This window comes from Hyperolius riggenbachi, chromosome 10 (assembly GCF_040937935.1).
Source record: "Hyperolius riggenbachi isolate aHypRig1 chromosome 10, aHypRig1.pri, whole genome shotgun sequence".
In the NCBI taxonomy this organism is placed as follows: domain Eukaryota; kingdom Metazoa; phylum Chordata; class Amphibia; order Anura; family Hyperoliidae; genus Hyperolius; species Hyperolius riggenbachi.
In genome coordinates, this window is record NC_090655.1 from 127609959 (window position 1) to 127634700 (window position 24742).

Here is a 24742-nt window from a genome sequence, read left to right on the forward strand (position 1 = left end):
CTCAGAGGGAATAACTTCCCAGGACCCTCTCAGCCCGCCCCTCCCAGCTGGTGCCCTGCTGGCTAGCCCCCTGAGCTCTTCCAGGCTGCTGTCAAATCGAACAGCCCCAGAGAGCTCAGTGCTGCCTGTCACACATTCCAGGAAGGCTGCAGACGGAGAGGCTCCTGGGCCCTCCAGGCCAGGTTCCGGATTGGATGTGGCTGACCCAGCAACATTTGCCACTTCGGTGGACAGTCCCTGTGCTGTAGACCCGCTAGAGCTGCGGGTTACCACTGCAGCGGAGGGAGCGTCCACATTACCCGTATCACAAACCACATCACCTTTGGTCTTAAAAACATCGGAAGGGGGAAGACCCGGCCTGGTGCCGTCTGCCCCTTCAGTGGACAGTCCATCTGCTGCAGCCCAGCGACCATTGCTGGTTACTCCTGCAGCCGACGGAGTGTCCACAGGACAAGCATCATTATGTAGCACAACACATATGATATCAACATTGTCCGTCTTATACATATTGACATTTATAACATCACATAAAACATCCACATTATCTGTATCATTACACACATTGCTACTCAGCACTTCACAAGTATCATCAACAGTTCCTGCATCGATCGCCTCGATAGTCCGTGCGTCATAAAGGACATCATCAGTTTCGGCATTCTCTGGATCAACAGGCCCCACTCCAGGCCTAGGCACTGGAGAATCACTAGGGCTGGCTCCTAGTATACAGTCCATAGCCCCTGGGGCCTCACCAGCACTCCCCACTTGCACAGCATTATCAAACAGTACCTTGCAAGAGTCCTGAACTTCTGCTGGGGATGCAGGCTCCACAGGGTTTGGAGCAGGCTCATACCGGGCCACTAACCGTCCCAGGTCAGTACCCAGCAAAACGTTGGTGGGGATTTTGTCGGTTACCCCAACTTCTTTCAGTCCGCTGCGGGCCCCCCAATCCAGGTGGACCAAGGCGGTGGGTATTGCTGGGGTGACACCCCCAATTCCTCTGACAGCAATCATTTTCCCAGGTATGTACTGCTCCGGGTTCACAAGCTGGGGATGTATGAGAGTCACTTCTGCTCCAGTGTCTCTCAGCCCAGTGGCAACTGTACCCCCAGCCGTGACAAGCTGCAGATTCTCTGCATAGCCAGTGGCATTCCTGGTAACACACAAAGCCGTTGGGACTTCACTGGCGTTTGAGGTCTCACTGGATTTTGGGGCCTCCCTCTTCCTCTCTGGGCAAGTCGTGCTGATATGACCCACCCTGTCACATACAAAGCATTTCCGAGTGTCAGGTTGCTTGAATCCAGGAGACAGCGGTGCTTGCCTCCGCTGGGTGCTGAGTGAAACAGGTTTAGCAATCTGTTCTCCTCTCCAGCTGGGCGTAGTAGTCCTCCGGGACTCAGGTGCTCTATGGGCGGTGTAGGCATCGGCCATTTCCGCAGCCTCATCCACTGTCTTTGGTTCTCGATCCAGCACAAACAGCCGGACCTCAACAGGACAGGTGTGTAGGAGCTGGTCTTTTATCATCAGCTCCTGCAGGGCATCCAAGGTTTTGACTGACAGTCCTTTTAACCACTGCTGGAAGGCAGTGCGCAGGTTGCACGCGTGATCCAGGTAACTGTCATTAGGACCTCGCTGCACTGTCCTGAAACGTTTTCGATACGCCTCTGGCGTGAGGTGGTATCGTGCAATGATGGCTTTCTTAATTGCCTCAAAGTCTGTTTCTTCCTCCTGGGGGAGACTCACAAACGCCTCCAGGGCCTTGCCTCTCAGCCCTGGTGTGAGGTATCTTGCCCACTGCTCACGGGGCACCCCATACTGCCGACAAGCCCTTTCAAACCCCTGTAGGAAAGTGTCTATGTCAGAGTCCTTGTCCATAGCGGGGAACTTATCCAGGGGGATTCGGTGGACTCGCTCACCTTCGCGTTCTGCGGGTCCAGCAGACCGGTTCTGCTGCTGAAGTTTAGCCAGCTCCAGCTGGTGTTGCCGTTCAGCACTTTCCCTCTCGGCCTGGTGTCGCTGTGCAGCTTGTTCCCTCTCGGCCTGGAGTCTGTCCCTCTCGGCCTGGAGTCGCTGTGCAGCTTGTTCCCTCTCGGCCTGGAGTCGCTGTGCCGCTTGTTCCTTCTCTGCCTGTCGGTGCAGTAGGATCAGCTTTAGGCGCAGTTCAGGATCAGCCGAGTTCAGTAGCTGTAGATCAGCTTCCAGAGATGTCATCTCAGTGTTCGGTGGATCATCCAGGACATCGTCTCCACTCGCATCCTGTAGCGGGAGCGATTCCTCCTCTGGCGTGTCGTGAGCTGCATCCACTGACGTTGAAGCACGGGCTTGCTCTGCCTCATCATACTCCTCGAGCGCACGAACTAACTGCTCCTTAGTCTGGCCGCTCACCGTCTCGATGCCTTTGTGCTCACACAGGTTGAGGAGTATCTCTTTGTTTTGCCTTGCATAGCTGGATGCTTTCTGAGCCATTGTGTTGCTCAAAATAAAAAGAAAAAAGGGGGGAGGGAAAGCAAACACCAAGTGTGTATCTTTGAACCAAAAAAAAACGTATATAGATTCTGCACTGAGTAGACTTCTGTAGGCTAGTTGCTTCTAGCAAGCTTCCAGCCTTTAGTACTCAGAATAGCGAGCTAAACTGCGTACTAATGTACTAAACGATCCCACCACTGCCAGCCAATTATGTCAGGAACCGGCCCGCGGCACGCCTGCGTATACGGTTCCCGACTGCGGGTTTGACCAGATTGAGAGGGGAAGCAGCCTTAGTCAAGCTAAAACAAGGCTGGGACCCCTCAGAACACCTCTCACTGCCACCACTAGCGGTTCGCTAGACACTTCCACTCTGCTGTCGAGTCCTCAGCGTGCACTCCGCGTTTTCGGATTTGGGTCAGCTTTGCGCTTAGGCCAAATACGGGAACGCCACGCACCCACACACACACACAGTTGCAATCTTACACTGTCATGAAGCAAAGACCCACTAACAGTCGTTCCGAACGATACTGTTAGCCACTCTGCTGTCGCTACTCGCACTGGCGTTGTTCGTACGTTGGGTCAGCTGCGCGCTTAGGCCAACGTATGACAAACGCCCCCACACACAATGCAATTACAATTTCATACGGTAGTGTTGCTCAAGCGTGCAATTAGGCATGAACTTATACACGGTTACACTTCAGTCTCTTCTAGGCTATGAGTGTTAGTTTAGTACGGCAGAAGTCAAACTTATTAAATAATAATTTAATATTCTAGAAAAACATAGAACAATGCAGAACTTAATATATACAAAAAGATTACAAAAAACAAAGTAAAAATAGTTACAAGATAAAAGTTACAAAGATAACACACACGGATATTTGCGTAAAATAAAAATGGGGATTAAAAAAACGTTACCAACTTGAAGGTCTCAACGTTGTCGGCAGGAGCTTGCCGCTTGTTCGACCGGAAGTCGAGATCGACTCTAGCTATGCGCTAACTCCCAGAGCAGATGGTCACTAGGCATGTGCCTCTGCTTTTTATACTCTGAGCTACGCCTGGAGGCTGCAACTTCCTTGGGGAGGGGAGGAACTAGGTTTTAATTAAATCTCAGACATATTCCATTTCCAGGTAAAAGTCTATACATCAAAGATTGTGAAGTGAGTCTTTCAACTCCAGGTGAAAACTTGATCAAGGCTTTTTCCTGTCTCCGTTTTATTAAATGTAATTTACAGGTATAGTTTTGCACCTCCACTAATGATTTAATTTCCACAGGTAAAAAATGGTATCAACAGGACTTCACCAATTTCTAATAGCCTGTCATGTACATTTCAAACGTTCCTGTGTTAGTCTCCAGGCTCTGGTCCTCTTGCTTTGTGTATTGAGACAATGGGCCGTCTCCTGAGTTCAAAAGCCAGGCAGATAATCCCATTAGCACTCTCAGAGGAACTGCATACAGACTCAAAGCACCTCATATGGTCAAGACAATCACCCATTTCCTTGCCCCAAGCAACTCAAGGTAACCTGCTCCCTTCTGGCAGAAAAAAATGAAAGAATATGTTCCTGTTATCCTTAATATCATCAGCACCTCAATATATCTCCACACACAGTAATGGGTTAAATACAGTATGAAGTTTAACTGTGCAGGAAGATGAAGACGATATAATACTACAGTAATGGGGAAGTCGCCAAATTCTCCATTATCTTGGTATTTTTGCTGTTCCCATACTTGAGCATAGCTCTGTCATTTGCCATGCCAGCTCTGCGCCAAGGCTGTAGTTGGTTGGAGGGTAATTACAGATTTTGAAGCTGCGATAAGTCTCTGGTCTAGTGACATGTCAGTGTTAGAGAATTTCTGACATAGGTAAAAATAAAATGTCTCTGAGCTACAAATGTTTGCCAGTAGCAGAAGACTTTGTAGTTGTGACACGTCTCTGCACTAAAGAGCCTCATATGTGCCATTGCCTTTAGATATGTAGAACTTTTTTCACTGCAGCAAATTTTTCAAAAGTTGCTGCATCACAGTAGAAAAAGCTTACTAATCTGAGATTTCTGTGTGCTCAAAAGATACTGCAAAACAGCTGAGTGTAAGTAGGCTGGCTTTGCAAGTCATTCCTATATCAACTGAACGCTGTTCTTGAGCAAACTGCGTCCGCTATGTCTGGCGGGAAGAGTGCATTCTCCAAACTGAATGTTTCAGTTATTTTAATAGATGCACAAACCAGTGGCAAATTCAGCAAAATCCAACCAAGCCTTTCCATGTTTCACAGTAGGTATGGTGGTGTTCTGTGTGGAAGCTTTTTTTTTTATTTTTTTGTGAGCATACAACTAACTTACCAAATACCTCAAGTTAGTTTCATTTATCCAAAGAACATTTTCTCAGAAGCATTTTGGCTTGCCAGTACTGCAGCAAATTCCAGTCTTGAGTTTTTATTTATTGTAGTTGTAGAGCCTTTCTGAGCTCGCTATCACTCAAAAACATAATTGGATCTGACACTGATGGACCTTGTAAGCTCCATACACACTCGATCACCTCTCAACTACCAACAGGAACATTAGCAAAAGCTAAACTGAAGATGCTTGTTGGAAGATAGACAAAGACAAGACAAATAACATTTACATCGCGCTTTTCTCCTGGCGGACTCAAAGCACTAGAGCTGCAGCCACTAGGACACGCTCTATAGGCAGTAGCAGTGTTAGGGAGACTTGCCTAAGGTCTCCGACTGAATAGGTGCTGGCTAACTGAATGTGAAAATGTGAACTGAAGATGTTTGAACGAAGTTGTTGTTTATCATTTGATAAAAACTGCTAATGCTGATTATCGTCCAAACTGATCCACTACCCTGGATCGGGCTACATGGTTGATCGCTGTATTTTACGGACATTGGTCCCCCCCTTTTTTAATGTTTCTGGGCAGAACCATTGTCTTGTGTTTTTTTTTTCAAGGGATGCTGGTCCAGCATGTATACAGAACTTAAAGGGGAACTGAAGTAAGAGGTATACGGAGGCTGCCACATATTTTTCCTTTTAATCCATACCAGTTGCATGGCAGCCCTGCTGATCCTCTGCCTCTAATACTATTAGCCATAGCCCCTGAACAAGCATGCAGCAGATCAGGTGTTTCAGACTTTAAAGTCAGATCTGACAAGACTAGCTGCATGCTTGTTTCTGGTGTTATTCAGATACTACTGCAGAGAAATAGACCAGCAGGGCTGCCAGGCAACTGGTATTGATAAAAAGGAAATAAATATGACAGCCTCCGTATACCGCTTACTTCATTTCCCCTTTAAAGCCTCATGATGACTGCCACCTGCCCTAGGCTCGCTACATGATTTAAAAATTAAAAAAAACTGCTGCGCTGCCTCCTGGCGTTTTTAATAGACCGCCAGGAGGGTTAAATGTAAAGCATGTGCCGTTTTCGTTCCATCAGTATGCGATGAAAACGGCACACCAAGAGACACATAACGCAGTGCAAAATGACGTCCAATTTCTTGACCTACATGCGCTGCATTAGGAGCACGTTCTGCAACTTTCAAACGCATCGTCCCACTGTGAAAGAGGCCTAGGGGTTCAGTCCCTAGATTCTGGGCTAAGTCAGTCCTTAACAACTGCGTTGGCTGTCGGTCCTCCAGCAGAGGTCTTCCCAACCCTGTTCTCAAGTACCAACAACAGTGCGTGTTTTGTGGAAATCCACAGAGGTAGTTAATCAGTTCTGCTGAGACACTAATTACCTCACCTGTAAATGTTTGTGGTGCACTGTTAGTGGTACTTGAGGACAGCTTTGGGAAGCCCAGCCCTAGCATGTGTACCTTTCATTTGGAGGTTGTCCTCGACTTTTTGACTACCATTTCCCTACTGTCCTTCTGTCTATTCTGGGGAGGAATTTCTTCTTGCAGCTGCTTCAAGTAAAGTTTGGTACAATCCCTTGGACCTTAATATTGGCATCTGTTGTCCCAGAAACATAGAGCTGCTTGGAGATGGGCTTTTGCCTTTGACACAGCTGCCTATCCTTTCATTTTATTGATGAAGCCACTCTCTCCTTTGCTTTCTGTTGGGCATACTGTTATACCAAACTGTAGAGACACTACTTTTCTACATTCAAATATGATTAAAAAGGAACTGTAAGTTAAAAATAACTCAACGCCAGCGGGTAGCTTATGTCCCCTTTACCAGGGAAAGACCGGTATTTCTGGCATTAAAATCCAGCATTTCCTGATATTTCTCCTGTAAAGTATAAGCCCCACCCATCTCATGACACTGGTCTGCGTCTGTAGATTTGTGCGCTTAGCTTACTGGTTAGTGACGTCCTGTCCATCATCCCACGAGGGAATCTTTGATGGGCAGCTTTTTTTAATAGCATTGTGTGTGGAATTCTGTGTCAGATTGTGCTACTTTTGCAAGTGATATCTTCGCAGTTATACCACCTATGCATCCCAAATATGGAGGGTAGGAAGGGGGAACCCTGAACTACGTCTGTGCCAAATTGCCCAGTAGGGCTGCAATTCGGCACATATGTAGTTTGTGGGTCCCGCTCCCTATCCTCCAAATTTGAGGTGTATAGGTGGTATAACTGCGAAGATATCACCTGCTGTAGTATTAAATATGAAATGTGGCAGCACTATCTGACACCAAATTCTACACAAAATGCTGCTGCTAAAAAAAAAAAAAAAAAAGCTGCCCACTGAAGATCCCCTCATGGGATGATGGGGAGGACGCCACTAGCCAGAAGGCTAAGTGCACAAGCCTAGAGCCATGCACCAGCGTCATGAGGTGGGCTATATAAATAACAAAATCACCAGTCAATGTACAGAGAAGGGGAGGTCATCAGGGGAGGCAAAGCCTAACATACATTTTCCTCAGCTGCTCTGCTTAGCCGAATGCTGTTATCAGACATCTCTAGGAAAGTCGCACTGCATGGTTTTTAGAATTTTTAATTTCCCTCTGGTTCAAGAATACATCTTCAATATGGCCAGTGGAAATCACATTGGTGAAAGTGAGCGTATCTAATTTAATGACCTATGCTCATAGCAAGTGAAAGACTTGTACTGGATTTCACTGTAGAATGATTTTGGATCATGCAGTGGCTGCGCATTTGCAGAAAGAGAGAGTCGTCACTATGACTACAGCATTTACTTCAAACAGTATTGACTGTTGTTATGGCAACAGAGGTCCCATTTTCACTGGCCCTAAGCAGATTGAGTTGACGGTTTAACAAAGTACAAAGGAGTCTCTATTTTCAATCATGGCATTTGTTGCTTTGTATTGGCAGGTCAAGTAATGTATTTCAAAAGACAAACTCATTTAGGTTTTAGATTGCCAAATGAACCCCTGACTCTTCAGGAATTCATCTAGTAGAACTTGTATCTTCCTTTAAAGAAAAGAAAGTGAAATGCACACTGCGCTAAATAATACCCTCATCATGCTTACATTGTCCACCAACTCCATAAAAGATTCTATTAGCATTTTCTCTACCGCTTTCAATATCTCGCTTCAGGTAAAGGTCATAGCAACTTTTGGAAAAAAAATGTTGAAAAGGAATTATATTTTATAATCTGAATCTGTGATTATGAGATGTATTTAAATTCTGGTAATGCAGGTTGATGCAGTGAGGTACATACTTGCTATCCGTTAACCGCAACACAGAAAAAAATTTAATAGATGAGGACTAGTGCTGATGCTACTATGCATCTTTCACCCCCCCCCCCCCCCCCCCCCCCCCACACACACACACACACACTGCTATAGGGTATGTGAGCCCTCCCAGTTCATGCTTCCAGTACATATCAGCTAGCACTATGGCTCCACTTCTACGGATACCGGACAATTTTTTAATTTACATTCAATCTAAAGAACCTTAAAGCAGACCTAAATTAAAAATACAAGATTTCAGAAATAAAATCTATTTTCTAAATTATAATAGCAGCCTTTTTTCAGCTGCATGATGACAAATATAAAACATTTTACAATTATTGGAGGAACCCCTCCCTTCCTTTCATATTACCGGGATTTTTCCGGCAAACTGGTGGAGGAGATAAAAAAACAAAACACAGGCTGCTACTGATGATGTCACAGGGGAGGTGATCTGAGCTTGTGTGAGATTTCACATAGACAATGCCCCTGTGTGCGAGGGTAGCTGATGACAAACACACCCATGATCTAAATCCTCCTACTAATCTCAGAAGTAATGGCTGCCACCTGTATAACCCTAGTTATGAAAAGAGAAGGGTGAAAAGCATGCACTGAAATGCTCATAGGCTTAAAGGAGTGTTTATTTATCTTTGAGTGTGTCAGAGTGGTGCAACTAAATATTTTGAATTCAAAAAAATTTTTGGTTTTGGTCCGCTTTAAGTGAGAGTAAAATGAAGGCTGCCATCCTAAAGTGGACCTGAACTCAGAACTTCCTCTCTGCTCTAAAAGATACGCAACAGCATAATAACCTTTAAATAAAAACATTTTTGTTACAGCTGATACAAATCCTACCATACATCTACAGTATTATCGTTAAATTCCTGTGCTTTTAAATACTTCTCTGCCGCGGCAGTCTGGTGACATAGGGGAGAGAGCAAATTACAATTTGTGATTAGGCATAGATGAGGGGAAATTAGACAGGCTGAACTTTCTAAATACACACATGGTGCCTCTCTCTGTTTTCTTTCTGTCCTGTGTGTAAGTTCAGGTCCACTTTAATTCTCTAATAAACAATGCTAGTTCCCTGATTTCTGTGCTAATGTTGTACCTCTAATACTTGGCACTGATTCAGAATGAACATACACGTCAGTTGCTTTGACCCTGGTCTGACTCCATTGCCATGTTTGTTGCCGGTTTGTGACTCAAAAACTAAAGCTCAGCATAACAGCCAGGTAACTGGCTTTCTTTAATCTGAGGGATGAAGGACTGTGGTCCTAGCAGACATGGGCTTGGTTGTCTTGGCACCGTCTCACAGGCCCTACACTACAGAAAATGGAGGCAGTGGTGGAGAGAAATGCACGATCATGCTAAACTAGCCATTGCCCTTCCTTCTTTTATATTTTTAGTTGGGTTTTAGGTGAAATTCCTCCTCCCCATTCCTCCTCTCAGACACAGATTGATGCGGCTGTATGCCGTGTAGAAGCGGGCCAGCGAGCGTCACCATTTCACAGCTGCCAAGCCTGGAATAGAGACATCCAAAGCGGTTGAGATATGTCTTATGACATCCCGCCAGGATAACCAGACATCAATCGGAACTACAGGTATAACATGGTCACGTGAGTTTGAGTTGGCTTGCTGATTACAGAAGTTGTTCTGACCACAGAAGTGTTCTGATTGAGGTTTGACCTTATTGGTCAGTAATGAATGCGTAAATGCATATATGCTTGCTTTAATAAGGCATATGGGGTGACTGCCAATTCTGAGGAATAATTGTCTGACATCTTCCATCCGACATCTAAGTATTGGAAGCATTGATCTAATTGGGCCCGAAGATTTACAAGTATTTATAAATGCAAGTCTTATTAATAGGAGTGCACTCCGATGAGGAATTTGTCAGCCTTTTTTCACTATATGCTTCACCATTTTTTAATGGGGGTTTTTAATTTTTGTAGTGCGTAGGTTTGTATTTAGGATCTGGTAAATAAAGTTACAATATGCTCAGCTTTAGAGCTCCCTATGTTTTTTGTTTTGTTGATATATCCTTTTTATAGGTGAGACGAGCTATATATTTTCCAAAATAATCCAGGTTGATGTCCCGTACCTTTTGTATATAGAAAAAACAAAACTCCATGGAGTCTATATAGCTTTATTGTGAACGTAATAGCTTTTGCAATGTATACATTAAAAAGACTGTGACGGCCCCCATACTCACTAAGCGATTTTCCTGAACGATTGTGCAACATCGTTTAACAAAAGTATGTTAAGCGATGTTCAACGGTGGCCGATTACGCGCGATAATCATTCGTTTACAATGACTGCTATGACGGATCCAGTCGCAGATGGTTGTTCCGATTTGCCATTGACACTCGCACTAATTGCCTCAATCATTCAATCACTTGAATCATTTTCCTCGGTACGCAATTGCAGAAGAGGGATTGAGGAACAATTGATTGTGGCATCCATCTTCCGCAGTCTTTGTGATGAGTATTTAGCTTAAAGTGAACCTCCAGACTAAAAATCGGCTCAGCAGCACTGAAAAGGCTTGGTGTTAAACAGTTTCACAGCATCAGAACTTTGTTTCTCTTATACAAGCCTCATTTTTAGCTGTACAGAAGAAAACTGCCCGGGCAGTTTTCCCCTTATGCTGTGCAAAGCATGATGGGATTTCTAATGTTGTTGTTCTCGTTCTGCTGTTTTGGTGCAATTTTTTTTTTTACATTTTGAATTTGACATTTGAAGCCTAGCGTGTGCAGCTGGGAGGGGTAATCAGGACACAGGACAGTTGGAACTGTGTCTCATGCTCCCTGTCACCTCCTTTCAACCAAAAAGATGGCTGCCCCATGCCAAAGATGGCAGCCCCCATGAATCACAAACATTTGCCTGTTCTTTTAAAACAGGGTGGGTAAAAGATTATATTACCTATCTATTCTAATTAACATAACTAATGTAACTTAATGACAGTATGTTTGTTTAGGCTGAAGTTCCCCTTTAAGGAAGTTTTTTTTTTTAAATCCTTATTGCCCCACTTCTCAAATTTGTATTCATGTTTATTTGAATTCCTGCATATTTTACCTAATTTCCTGTTTTCAGTGACCTTATCGCTGGGACATAAACAGAGCAGAATTAAATAGGGCACGTACAGCATAACAATCTGGCCGAAATGTTAACCCTTTCTCTGCTCTAATAAAAAATAAGGTTTGGCTGATGTCTGTACCACCATTGTGGATATTGCTCTTCAGTTATTTATTTCTTTGTAGCACTCTGTTTTGGTTGTAAGTCCACTTTAAAAACTATAGATATGACAATCATGACATATAACTTCCAAACAGCATTTCCAGTCTGTTTGAGTTGCCATGTACTTGCCAGCGTTTATATATGGGATGTTTGTGAAGTATTAGTTTAGTACCATCTATGGAGAAAGGAAGTGGTAGATCAAATATGCAGTGGTGTCTGTGCTAGGTAATTAGCCCTCCTCAACAACTTATTAGCTGCTCTGGTTGTTGATTACACCTTTTGGGTGACACCCATCAATAATGGATGACATGCTAAACAGCTTTGAACTGCTACAGAGCAGCAGTAGTCTAATCCCTGGGGAGTTGTTGCATGTAATAGCTTAACAACCTTCTCCGCCTTATATGATGTAATTGCTTCTCTATTTAGTAGGTGCTCACATATTCTTTTTAAAAGAGGAAACCTATAGCTCACGCTCAAGGTAAAATCCTTTTGTGGTAATGCAATAAATGTACAGTCACAATGTGCATACTAGAGATAAGATACACTTATGTTGCAACATCACAAGCGATTAATAGTAACTAACAGCCTAGTAGAAAGCTTCTGGCATCTAAATTGATTTTAAGGACCACTATTGCGTAAAATTGAAAATACATGAAAACAAATGCAAATAAACATGTTTCTTCCAGAGTAAAATGAGCTATAAATGACTTTACTTTTTATTTTTGTACACTGTGAAAAAAGGGACGGACAAACTGCATGCAAATGACTACCTGCACAAGTGTGCAGAGCCTAACTACCATTGGAGGATGTTGGTATCAATAATAAATTGCATGCAAATTATCAAGTACTTGACCCTCCCACCATGATGCATATGCATAACCTGGGTGTTACACGAAGTCGAGAAAATTACTTTTCTCCTTTGTTGCTGTGCCTTTACAGTAGTTAGTAGAAATCTGACAGGTTTTGGACTAGCCTGTAACCTCACAGGGTATTTTTAGGGCTCTCTTGCTTAATGGCGTGCGGAATGGTGTGCGGGGGGAGGGGTTCTGCATCTCTATAGAGAGCCTTTCCAGGTAGGGCTTTTGTAAAGAATAACTGAAATACTGAGCATCCCCCACAAAGGGATGGACTAGTCAAAATCTTGTCAGTTCTTTCAGATTTCTACTAACTACTGTGAGTGACAGCAGCAAATGAAAAAAATAATTTATAGCTCATTTTACTCTTTGGTAAACATACTTCTTGTTTGTATGTGTTTACTTTTAAATTTTACAGTTTTTCCCTGATAGTGGTCCTTTAGTAGTATATTGTGCTATTATGGTTAACTAGAGTTGTCTTTTCGCATTTGAAATAGACTGATGTAGTAGTAACTACTAAGAAATGGAAGACCATTCCTTGTATTTTTATAATGGTAGATTATCACATTGTCATACTGCAAGTTACTATAAAAAAAAACATAACTTGCATCTAGAGATTTTCAGTTTATTAAAGACCAAATTTATGAAAATCAGATGTGGTTCATTGTTGCATGCACCTTGTTTAATAAATGATACTAAATAAAGTTGCAACACCGAGGTTCTGATTTACTAACTTTTTCGGGAAGTAGATCATAAGTTATCCAGCAAAAAAGCCTTGTATTTGCAATGTGATGAAACAGGTTTGCAGCTATTGAAGCAGTGTAAGGGCTAATGAAAGTATAATGGGTACGGGTACTTTCACACTAACAAGTGGCATTGTAATGGACACTGTTTTGCACACTGTGGTGCTATTCAAAGTTTATGAAGTGTTGACATCTTATCAGCTAGAATCGCACACATTGACACACTGAGTACCTGTTCACACTTGAGCGATTAGCGGGTTATTCCCGCTAATCGCGGAAGCGCTAGTGCTTTTTAAAGCACTAGTGCAATAGAAAGTATATGGCAATGATCTCACTGCTGCAATTGGTGGCGATCTCAGGTGATTAGCACCAATTGCAAAACGCTTGACATGCAGCATTTTGCCGAGATTCTGGAGCGAGCGCAGTACAGTGCTTAAAGCACCGATCACTCTGAATCGCTGAAGTGTGAGCAGTGATTTTACTAGGCTAAGCCGAGGGGAGTCTTCGGGAGCCCGAGTGCTCCCAGAGACAGGCCACACTATACTGAGCACGCGCAAGCGGCGCCTCCCGCATGCGCAGTATGGAGCTGCCTGTCTTCAGTAGGACTCTGCTCCCAAAGGCCCCGCTGCCAGGGATTCGGGCCAAGGAGCTGCTGCCACAATGAGGGGATCAGGAGAGGATAGGGAAGGCTCTATAAGACCCTGTGTTTGACACTATTGCCTGTGATTATCAGCAGTAAGTTAACTGTCACATTTAGAAAATGGCACTTTAAAGATTCCCAAATTTCACCTGCCAAAACTGGAAAATCATTTTTCCATGATTAGAATGCCATGGAGAACAGAATATTTTTCTTTTAATAACCACTTTGCTACTTTGGGCGCAAATCCCCACATTAATAAGTAGTACTCTGGCCATGACAGCCATTATTTGTAGAACGACCATTTGCCATGTACAATCTGATGCTCATGTCAAGTGAATTGGAATTGCAGAAGTACAATAATACACACTTAACTGAATGCTCCCATCACTTCCTGTAGGTTGGGGGTGGAGAACACCGTCGTCCTGTTAACCTCATCAGTGGTGCAGGAAATGGCCAATGCCTGGACCCTAAACCAGGTTCTTTGTGACTGATTTCACATATGGTGTGAGGCAGGACAATTGCACCCCACCATTCCTTTGTACACATTACCTTGCGGCAGAGTGCAACGACAGGTTAATATATATAACCCCCCCAAACCGTGACGTACTCCCTACTGGACAGGAAGCACAGTGTTTCACCCGATCAGCGCATGCACACTGCACCGCCACCACAACCATCTAAATAGATTGTTGCTTTGCTGTAGATTTCAATGCAAATGCCTGCCAAGCAAATACCACTCGTACCACTCAGCAACGCACTGCAGAGGCTGCATCCCCCCTGCATTGTCAGAAACCACTTCCGCCACATTGTCGTACCGCAGGTAACATGGCCAGTCTCGTATACACTAATGGCCACTGCAATGGGGGAGCAGCGTGAGATCTTACTGTGATGCAACGCTGCGTGTGAGCAAGGTTTTGGACATTAGTTCTTCAAGAAGCTTCTACATAGAAAGAATCTCTGCAATTCCGTGCCTACCCGGAGCTGGGCAAACATTTCTGTCTCTTTTTTTGAAGTTGGAAAATCTTTATCTGTGGTTTCGGGGTGGCAGAGCTTCTTGCAGCTATTGAACCCTGAAACTCAGGCGGCCCAGCTGTGACTGTTCATCGCACCAGCTGTGTGCTCACATTAGTTCCATAAACATCAGGGCATTCAGGAAATAAGTTTAGGATCTTTCCTTGCCATAGGTCTTTATTAAAAGATTGCATCAATGCCTATTGCTTTAGCTATACCTCTTTGTAGAACCATTCTCTTTTTTTTCCTATTGCATCTATTACCTCACCTTGTACATTGGAAGTTCTTTTTGTTAGGGTGCTCCTTTTCTTCTGTTATTTTTGTATTTGTTCTCTCTTTTTTGCTATTTACCCCCCATCCTTAATGAACCTCACATAATCTATTAGCGCTTTAAAAAAAAATAATACTGCCTTTTGGAAGCAGACTTGATGAAAAGCATATTGCTTTTAAATAGCCTGCTGTCTCTGAATCCCTCACCATCTCTGCATAATGCGAGCTGGAGGGAAACCTGTTGCATCCACTCTCATCTGTTGTCTTTGCGCCGTTGCAGCATTTGATAATCAACATCTGTGTGTTCAGTGCAGTGTGTCATAGATACAGTTTTCCCTCACATCCTCCTGTGTGGATTCCCTTTCCCATTGTGTGCACACTCCCAGAAAATGCTACCTGCCTCTTTGACAACGCAGTGATGTTTGTCAGGTTTATGGCTATGGCATCACATTTAAAGTCCTTCAAAATGTATGCCACAGCCTAATAGTGAAGTGTATTCATATGCATCTCCTTTATTCTGTTTAAAATGTGTACTAAAAGCTGTCAGATAAATAATGTGCCAAATACTTTATTCTTTCCTAGAGGTAACCCTGTCTTTTTACTTAAAATAAATAGACTGTACATCTATTGTTCTTGTTCATGTATTCTTAATTTGCAGTTAAAATATTCATAATGAAACACCACTATTATTGAGAAAAAGCCAATCCCTTCATTTCATCATGACTCACTGCAGGGATTAATGGCAAACTTATTTATAGCATAGGCCACCTAACCTGTACCTGTCATTTGCATTCCACTGCATGGGTTGTTTCTAAAATAATAAAAATGAAACATGCAGCAGTGCATTTGCCTATTTAGCAAAACAATTTAAAGGATACCCGAAGTGGCATGATGAGACAGACACGGGTATGTACAGTGCCTAGCACACAAATGACTATGGCGTGTTCCTTTTTTTCTTTCTCTGCCTGAAAGAGTTAAATATCAGGTATGTAAGTGGCTGACTCAGACAGGAAGTGACTACAGTGTGACCCTCACTGATGAGAAATTCCAACTATAAAACACTTTCCTAGCAGAAAATGGTTTCTGAGAACAAGAAAGGGATACAAAGGGGAATTTCTTATCAGTGAGAGTCACACTGTAGTCACTTCCTGTCTGAGTCAGGACTGAGTCAACCACTTACATACCTGATATTTAACTTTCAGGCAGAGAAAGAAAAAAAGGAACACGGCATAGTTATTTGTGTGCTAGGCACTGTACATACACATGTCTATCTCATCATGTCACATGTCACTTCGGGTATCCTTTAAACACTGGTGGAAATGGGATAAACGGGTTCCAGTGGAATACCATGTGTTTGCTGTTCTTTCTGAATCTGCAACTACACACAATTGACAAATTAGGCACATTGCTGTCCAGTAGGAGCACGCTGTATTTCACTAGAATTAAGTTCAACAGCATACAGAGACACTTGCTTTAGTACCTGAACATCTGTAAGGGCACGGGCTTAAAAAGGTATACTGTATACCAACACACTTTACTATAGGTAACAAACACATGCTCATGGGGGGGGGGGGGGGGGGGGGTTCCTTCCACTTCATCATGGTCATTGACTTGTGCTTTTGCAGCCCTTTGGGCGTTGATTTCTGTGTCCCAACATTGCAAAGCCTAGTGAGATCATAGTCATGCTGGGTGATTTGGGGTCTTCTACTAAAGGTCAGTAAGCCAGGCAGCAGTGTCACACATCTAGAAATATAACAGCTGCAAAGATGTGCAAAACGTTTCAAAAGAAAATAAATCCTCACCATTAAAGTCGTCAAGTGTCATGACAATCTATTCAGCTGTTTAACTCTTAGGGCTAGTTCACAGTGCATCAGTTGTGTTGTAAAATAATTCTGCATATCAACTCACTGCCTATTCAATTCTGTGGGCCTGTTTACATCCCTGTGCTGTACCTAATCACATTATTCTAACTCAGTGTTTCTCAGCTTTTTTGATCCAAGTAGCCCCTATCCCAATTCAGTTCCAGCCAAGTACCCCCTGAATTTAGATTAATATACTTTGATGAAATTAAACATGCAACCATTATTTGAGTATAGGTAGCCAGTGTAGTTGCCACCCATTATAGGTTAGCTAGGTAGGTGCCTCCAGTAGAATTAGCCAGTGTAGTTGCCACCCATTATAGGTTAGCTAGGTAGGTGCCTCCAGTAGAATTAGCCAGTATAGTTGCCACCCAGTATAGGTTAGTTAGCTAGGTAGGTGCCTCCGTTATAAGTAGCCAGGATAGTTGACACCCAGTATAGGTTAGCTAGGTAGAGGCCTCTGGTATAAGTTGCCATCCAGTATAGGTTAGCTAGGTAGGTGCCTCCAGTAGAAGAAGCCAGTATAGTTGCCACCCAGTATAGGTTAGCAGGGCAGGTGCATCTGGTATAAGTAGCCAGGATAGTTGCCACCCAGTATAGGTTAGCAAGACAGATGCCGCCAGTATAGGTAGCCAGAGGGATAGGCACAGCGGTGGGGGGGGGGGGGGGGGGGTCAGGCATAGCTTAACAACTCACCTTACGGAATCCCCACAGCTCTCTACTTTTCCCAGGTGTCCCTCGCGTTAGTACCAGCACCCCCTATGATGACATGCGGTTACATCATTACAGGGGGCGCTGTTAACACAAGGGACGCCTGGGAGAGGAAGTAGAAAGAGGCTGCGGTGGTTCCCGTGAGGGGAGTTGTGCCCGACTCTACTGTGCAGCGGTGGTGGCAGTCCATTCACTTAAATGAACAGCACTTAAATGACAAACATCCATCTGAACCAGTACTAAGCATATGAGTAAATTTTGAAGTATTTTGAAATATCAGTTTAAGTTTCACTTTAAAAAGAAACTCCAACCTAGAATTGAACTTTATCCCAATCAGTAGCTGATACCCCCTTTTACATGAGAAATATAATGCTTTTCACAAACAGACCATCAGGGGGCGCTGTATGACTGATTTTGTTCCGAAACCCCTCCCACAAGAAGCTCTGAGTACCGCGGTACTCTGGGCAAACTGCCACAATGTAACAATGTTCACAGACAGGAATTAGCTGTTTACAGCTGTCTCTAACAGCCAAAACAGCTAGGAGCAGCTACATAACCTGCCCACAGTAAAAATGTCACCATGTGATACATGTCAGAATGTAAATCGGGGAGAGGAAAGATTTTACAATGAGCAAACACTGACTAAATCATTTATACATAATTATGGTAAAAAATGAAGCACTTTTTTTACTACATTATTTTCACTGGAGTTCCGCTTTAAAATGAGAGCTGTACATGTCCTTTTTAAGTTGTGTCAGTTGAGGGAAAGCTGTGTGCATAACTGAAAATCTGATAATCTGATTACATAATAATACTGTAGTTCCTGCTTTACTTCATTCCGTGCATAACCTTTTACTGATTGACTTGTGCTAACTGTTTTTTTTTTTTTTTTTTTGCTTGATTGCAGTGCGTCTCCATGACAGTATTTCAGAAGAAGGTTTTCACTATCTTGTGTTTGACCTGTAAGTATTTTTTACTTGCTTTAAGTAAAAACGTGAATCTGTCTGATTAGTTATTTTAATGATTTGTAATTTCACTACATCAACTTAGTTTAAAGGAAACCTCAAAATTACTTTTTTAAAAAAGTGTTTCACTTTACTTGGGCTTCTGCTAGCCCCCTGCAGCCGCCCTGTTTCCACGGCGGTACTCAACGATCCTCTGGTCCACCGCCGCGGCTCAGTTTCACATTTGCCAACTTGCAAGTCAACAGCCAGTACAAGGTTTTCTTGTACTGCTGCTGCGCAGAACGCTCCTGGTGACGGAAACGTGTGCGCAGCCAGAGCCGTGCAGGCGCAGTGACTGACGACTTGCAAGTCCGCAAAAGCAAAACTGAGCTGCAGCTCGGGACCGGAGGATTGTTGAGTGCCGGTGTGGGCACAGGGTGGCTGCAGGGGGCTACCAGAAGCCCAGATAAGTAAAACTTTTTTTCTATGGAATAGGATAAAGTAGAATATGTAGGAGTGAGTAATCAGTTGGTGTTTTGATTGCTCTTCAACATAATTCTAAACTGCAGTATGATTGGCTGTTTTTGGTAACTGCACATAATTGGAGCTAACTTGGCTATTATTAAATAATTCACTTTGGGCCACAGATTAACTCCTAGTGAATGTTTTGCTTAATAGATATGACTCATTGAGGCTAAAACATAGAGCCTCCTAGCATCAGCATTATTTTTTTTTCAACAGCATTTATGGTTTCTCTATTCAGATTATTTTTTTCATTCTTGGCTAGCATACGACATTCTGCAATTCTGTAAAAACTCCACCTTTAAGTAATTAGCAGTCCTATTGTGATTAATGCTAAATGTTATTTCAAACTGTCACAGAGGTCCTCCATAATGATCCTGTGAGGTTGGGAGTGTGAATTTGTTATGAGCAATTCAGTTATTGAAGGAACCCTGAACACAAGTAAAAAATGCAATACTCAACTTACCTGGGGCTTCCTCCAGCCTCCCGTAGTCCATGAGATCCCTTGGTGTCCTCTGTGCTCCCTCCATTCTCCTGCTGGTGGCTCTGTTAGCTGCTGCTGGTGGCTCTGTTAGCTGCACAACCCAGCCGGGAGTTGTGCGCAACTGCGCATGCACAGCCCAAATGTGCGCCCATCTTTCTTGTTCGTCTGTGACTGTGCGCCTTTGGTTCTCGAAAGAATAAACCCTGAATGCACAGAACTCTCGCAGAAATGGGCCGGGCATGCACAATTGCGCAGGACTCCCATCCAGGCCACGCAGCTAATGAAGCCACGAGCGGGAGAAACTGAGGGATCCCAGAGGATGCCGAGGGACGGACTACGGGGGGCTGGAGGAAGCTGCACCTTTTACTTGTGTGCAGTCACTTTAAAATAAGACTTCGGGCACCTGATTACTCATGCATGAAAAGGAAATAATAATGCTAATAATAATCCTAATATTTGTATAGCGCTTTACTGCTGTTAGACTCAAAGCGCTAAAGAGCTGCAGCCACTAAGGGGCTCAAGGGGCCAACCTGCAGGACTTCTTACTGAATAGGTACTACTGTAGGACATGATTAGCTGATGTTGTCAGTCAAAGAGGTTCCATTAAATGTAAGGCCTTGTTACGCATGTTATGTTGCACAGTAACGCAGCATTATAGCACACATAAATTTACTGCCTATTTCACTAAATGGGCATGTTCACATGTCTGCATTATTCTAAGGCTTTGTCTACAGCAACTTAATGGATAACACGGGCAAAAACGCAAGCCTTGGGCTCTAAGTGGTTTAGATTTCAAATTTGCGCGCGTGTTTTAACGGACACTGTAGCCATTGTGTTATGTGCTCAAAATGGAATGCACGTAGCGCAAACAAGGCTTTTATAGTTCTGGTCATTTTTTGTCATTGATTTTGAAAGAGAAATGGCCCAATAATGTAACCCAAGTTGGGGGATTTCCAAGTAACGAGATCAATCTAAAAGTGACCACTAATGATAAAATTTACTGAACGATCGTTTACGAGCGATTCTTTGTATGAACGATCGTAAATGAACATTTGCGACCACTAATGGACAAAAAAAAATCTAACCAATCCGATCAGATTGATGGGATTGAACCGAAATTCGGATTGTAATTGATCGTTCAGCAAATTGTATCATTAGTGGCCACCATTAGAATTAATGCAAGATACGTGCAGTTCTCATAAGGCACGTACAGTAGAGTATTGTATTTTTTCCTTTTAAAACTGAACTTGTCCGAAAAGTATTATTATAATGACTATTGTTATTTTACGACTATGTAGTGAGAAAGTCATGCTCCCCTCCACTGTGAAGGTTGGTAGAATAGGAAGCTCCTCGTTTTCTTGTCTCTTCCCAATACATCAGTGATGACAGCCAGGGCTGTGGAACTAAAATCCTCTGACTCAGTTTATGATTCCACCAAGTCCAACCCTGACTCTACGATGCCAACTTCTCTAATTTGCATATAATAATCTTGTTTTAAAGTATGTAACGCTGACACTCTACCCTGCCAGCCATCCCAGCCTGTCATTACTAACATTAATGCCCCAGCATGTCAGTATAATAAGTCACCAGAGCCCCATATCAGCCGGATTCCAGGTTGTAGCCCTGCCACCTTGCAGAAATAGGCTTTTCTAGATCTGATATAGAAAATGCCAGGGCCATTTTCTGCAGGGGAGCAAATGTATGCACTGGAACCCAGCTTATACGGGCTTCCAGTTCATCTTATTGACCAGACAATGGGCATGATTCACAAAGCTTTTTCACCTGTTTTCCTCTATTTTCATCTTATCTATGTCACTTTTTTAAACTCCCAAAGATCAAACATATAATGTAATATAATTAAGGTAAAAAAAAGTCATATTGAAATTAAGTTAATCAGAAACCACTTACTTTTTGCTTGTAAATGTGCTGAAAGGTTATTTTTATAAATGAGGTGATAAATAAGTCGTTTATGGGAAGTTTTGTGAATATAGTTAATTGTGTTGGAACATTCTAACTTTTAAGCATTAGCATACCCCATACCTTAGCATTTTTATGTACACCAGACAGAGATGCATTTTAACTAAACCTAGAATATAGTTGTAGTGTAGCTGTTAAACAGAAATCAAAACTAGTCCTTGATAAGAGTACTTGTAGAGGGTTCAGAAGGAACAAAGAACATCAATCCGGCCCTAAGCAATGTAACTGTGGGTATATGTAAGAGTGATGTGCAGGTACTCTGCAGGAGGATAAGGGGATTCTTCCTCTTACACATTCTTCATGCACGGTCTGCACCTCACGGGTGATAAACACCTCTGCATTCCAACGTGCACAACATTCTCAGTGGCTTCACAACAGCTTTGTAGGGAGTGCATATGTAGACTATAGTACTACTGTGTAACTTAGTTTGTAGTCATCAACCCCAAATTTAACATATCAAATAAACTGATTTTATGAGCAAAGGGAGTGCATAAATATGCATATAAATGCAGAATTATTTGCATCTCATCCCTACTAGTGACAAAACTACGCATCACTCTTTATTCTTACAGCAGAGATGTTGTTTATTATATAGAAAAGATTCCTGCATTCACACCAGATATAGGAGTTGATTCATTCTAACCAACACACCCGTCAGCGTGAGGAAATGTGCAGGAATCAGAGTTAAAATTAGGATGGGCAAGCTACGCACGGTCATCCTTGCAAAGCATGCACTTGTAACATACATGAGCTAAACCTAATAGCATGATGGCAAAAGTCTACTAGCGTGGCCGCTAATACGTTAATGAACATAGTAGTGGTTAAACTAGTGAACTGTCGTGAGAAGAACTATAGGAGAACTACATTTTCCTCTTCCTCCTCCCACTCTAGATGCAGGGTGCTGTATTTTGGGTTGGTTTCACAGTGCCCCACAGAGCCCATATAGCAGGTGGTGTGTCACTGACTGCAGCTGTCATTTGCCATGGAGGTGTGCATGTCTCATTCACGGGAAAATTTTCGCCATTCTCCTCGATTTGCGCTTGTGATTTCCATTCGATAGAATGACGATCACAGCGCGATCGCCCCCAAAACGCTGCATGCAGCGTGTCTGTAATTGATCGCCAATGCTGCAGTGTGAGTGTATCCATAGGGATACATTAGCAGCAGCGCTTTGTTGTTCGCTGGCGATGAGCAAAGCGCCGAAAAAGCTCCCTGTGTGAACTGATGGCTCTGCGACAGAAGAGAGCCCAGGGCTCATAGCTTGTCTGTGACCTTCCTATCAGTAAATGTTATTTACCAATATGAATATGCATTAGTGCAGTTTTCATATAAAAGATTCCTTGTTAGGCATTTTCTGTTTTCCCAGATGCAGCCTTTTGACATTGACTTAAAGAAAGAAAAACACATCAGTAATTGCTAGCTTCCCTACTTCTAATGGGATATATTATGTTTATTTGTCCCCTGGGAAATGCTAAGGGTCCCTCCTGGGTAGTTAATGCCTAGATGGGCTCAGTGTGTGTGCTGTCAGTCAGTATGCAGTTGCTGAGAGCAGCTCTTAGCGCAGTGCCAGTTGACCCTTCATGGCTCGTGCTTATAGAGAGAGGAAATGCTCGGTCACAGGCTCCCCTTTAGGCTCTTTACTTTGCTCTTGGTTATTTATTTCCTTAACACTTTTTTTTTAACCCATTTCTCAGCAGTCTTTGTGTGTGTTTTTTTTCAGGGTCACAGGCGGAGAGCTGTTTGAAGATATTGTAGCGAGAGAATATTACAGTGAGGCAGATGCCAGGTGAGGATAAATCCTTTACATTCTAAAGGCTAAAGAGCAATCTCTCTATCATGTTCTGTCTTCCTGGCTTTCAAGGGAAAACCACTTGCCTCAGAGGCATGCCAATGGAAAATAAGCACTCGCTGTGGTTATTGTTACTCTCTGCAACCTCGTTTGTTGCGGTGACATAAACAATCCTGTGAGGAATGAGTGTCTGCGGAGGGTTATCGCATAATTCTCAGGGATATTAGTGCATGCATCCTTTATTGGCAATCAGCCATTTCTATGGTGCATCTGTTATTGCGGTCAGGTGTGTGTTTATAATGTACAGGGAAATCTAAAGCTCATCTACAGGACAAAATGTAAAAAAGCACAATTTAATTTGGTTAAATACTTAAAAAGTATTAAAAATTATTAAATGCGTTTTTTTATATACAGATGGTTTTGCATCTAAATCAGCAACATGCATCTAGTCAGAATGCCCCGCATTTTACAGTGCTGCCAATCTAAAGCCATATGTAGATCTGCATTTCCCTACCAAAATGATGATTAATTTGGCTACTTGTTTACAGACAAAAAATATGTGAAAAGTGAAAGGAAAATCAGCCACAATCACAAACTTATTGCAAGCTGAATTCTGCTACCTTTGGGCTTCAATATTAATCATTGGACACATTTTTACAACGCATATAAATCTAGCCCACACCATGTGTTTCCTCCAATCACCCATGGGCAAACTAGGAAAGAAACCAGTGTATAATCCTCTATAATAAAACCCATGTCCCTGCGTGTGCTGTCTGTGTAGCTGGGTCCGTGCTTTTTGCTACTGCGCATGTGCGCAGCACGGACCCAGCCACACAGACAGGACGGGGCCAGGGAGCCGGGCGGGCGTGTGATCGGGCGGCTGGGATAATGACTGATAGTGCAGCCCCGCACGTTGTGCAGCCCCACATGCGCAGTAGGCGCTTGCTTCCCATTTAATTGTGCTGCCACGTAAAACGTCCTATATATCTCCGCTTCCGCACCACCTACACTCCCGAAATTTTCAGCGTAGGGAGGAGACCCCCCAATCTAGCTCTGCCGAATTGCAGCCCCTGAGCCCCGCTGGTTCTCGAGATAGGCTTGCTGTAATCAATCTCGGGAACCAGCGGGGCTCGGGAGCTGCAATTCGGCACATAGCTAGATTGGGGGTTCCCCTCCCTACCCTGAAAATTTCGGGAGTGTAGGTGTTGCGGAAGCGGAGATATTTCAGGAAAATAATATCTAACGTCCCACTGAGCATGCGTGATACTCAGTGAGGAAGGCTGCTTCCTGGCTGCACTATCTGATATTACACCAGGTGTGCGGGTGCGCGCGCAGTAACATGCGGCGTCTAGAAACACAGACCCTACAGCCCGTTTTAAATGGGCTTGGGTCTGCTAGTCGTATGATAATTCTCTCAGTGCACGCAAACTTGTGCAGTGGAGCAGTGTGGCGACATGTTTTCTTTCCAATCACAGTCCCATTTTCTAGTGAAAATGAATCCATGTTTGATGGGGGGTGAGTTTAGTGTGGTGTCTAGTCAACAGACCAGACAATGCATAAGTGTGTGTTAACATGGTACAATACAGGTGGCTGCAGTGCACTGTAACGTTGACCCT

The 24742-nt window shown here is 43.3% G+C and overlaps 1 protein-coding gene across 22 annotated transcripts in view; it reads left to right on the forward strand.

The window, feature by feature from the left end:
* CAMK2G (calcium/calmodulin dependent protein kinase II gamma) overlaps positions 1-24742 on the forward strand; it is a 375935-nt gene that overhangs the window by 214184 nt on the left and 137009 nt on the right. For all 22 annotated transcript variants that reach the window (XM_068257960.1, XM_068257962.1, XM_068257961.1 and 19 more), the window contains exons 4-5: positions 18318-18372; positions 23058-23123. In XM_068257960.1, the coding sequence (XP_068114061.1) occupies positions 18318-18372; positions 23058-23123 (121 nt within the window). The remainder of the gene's footprint in view (positions 1-18317; positions 18373-23057; positions 23124-24742) is intronic.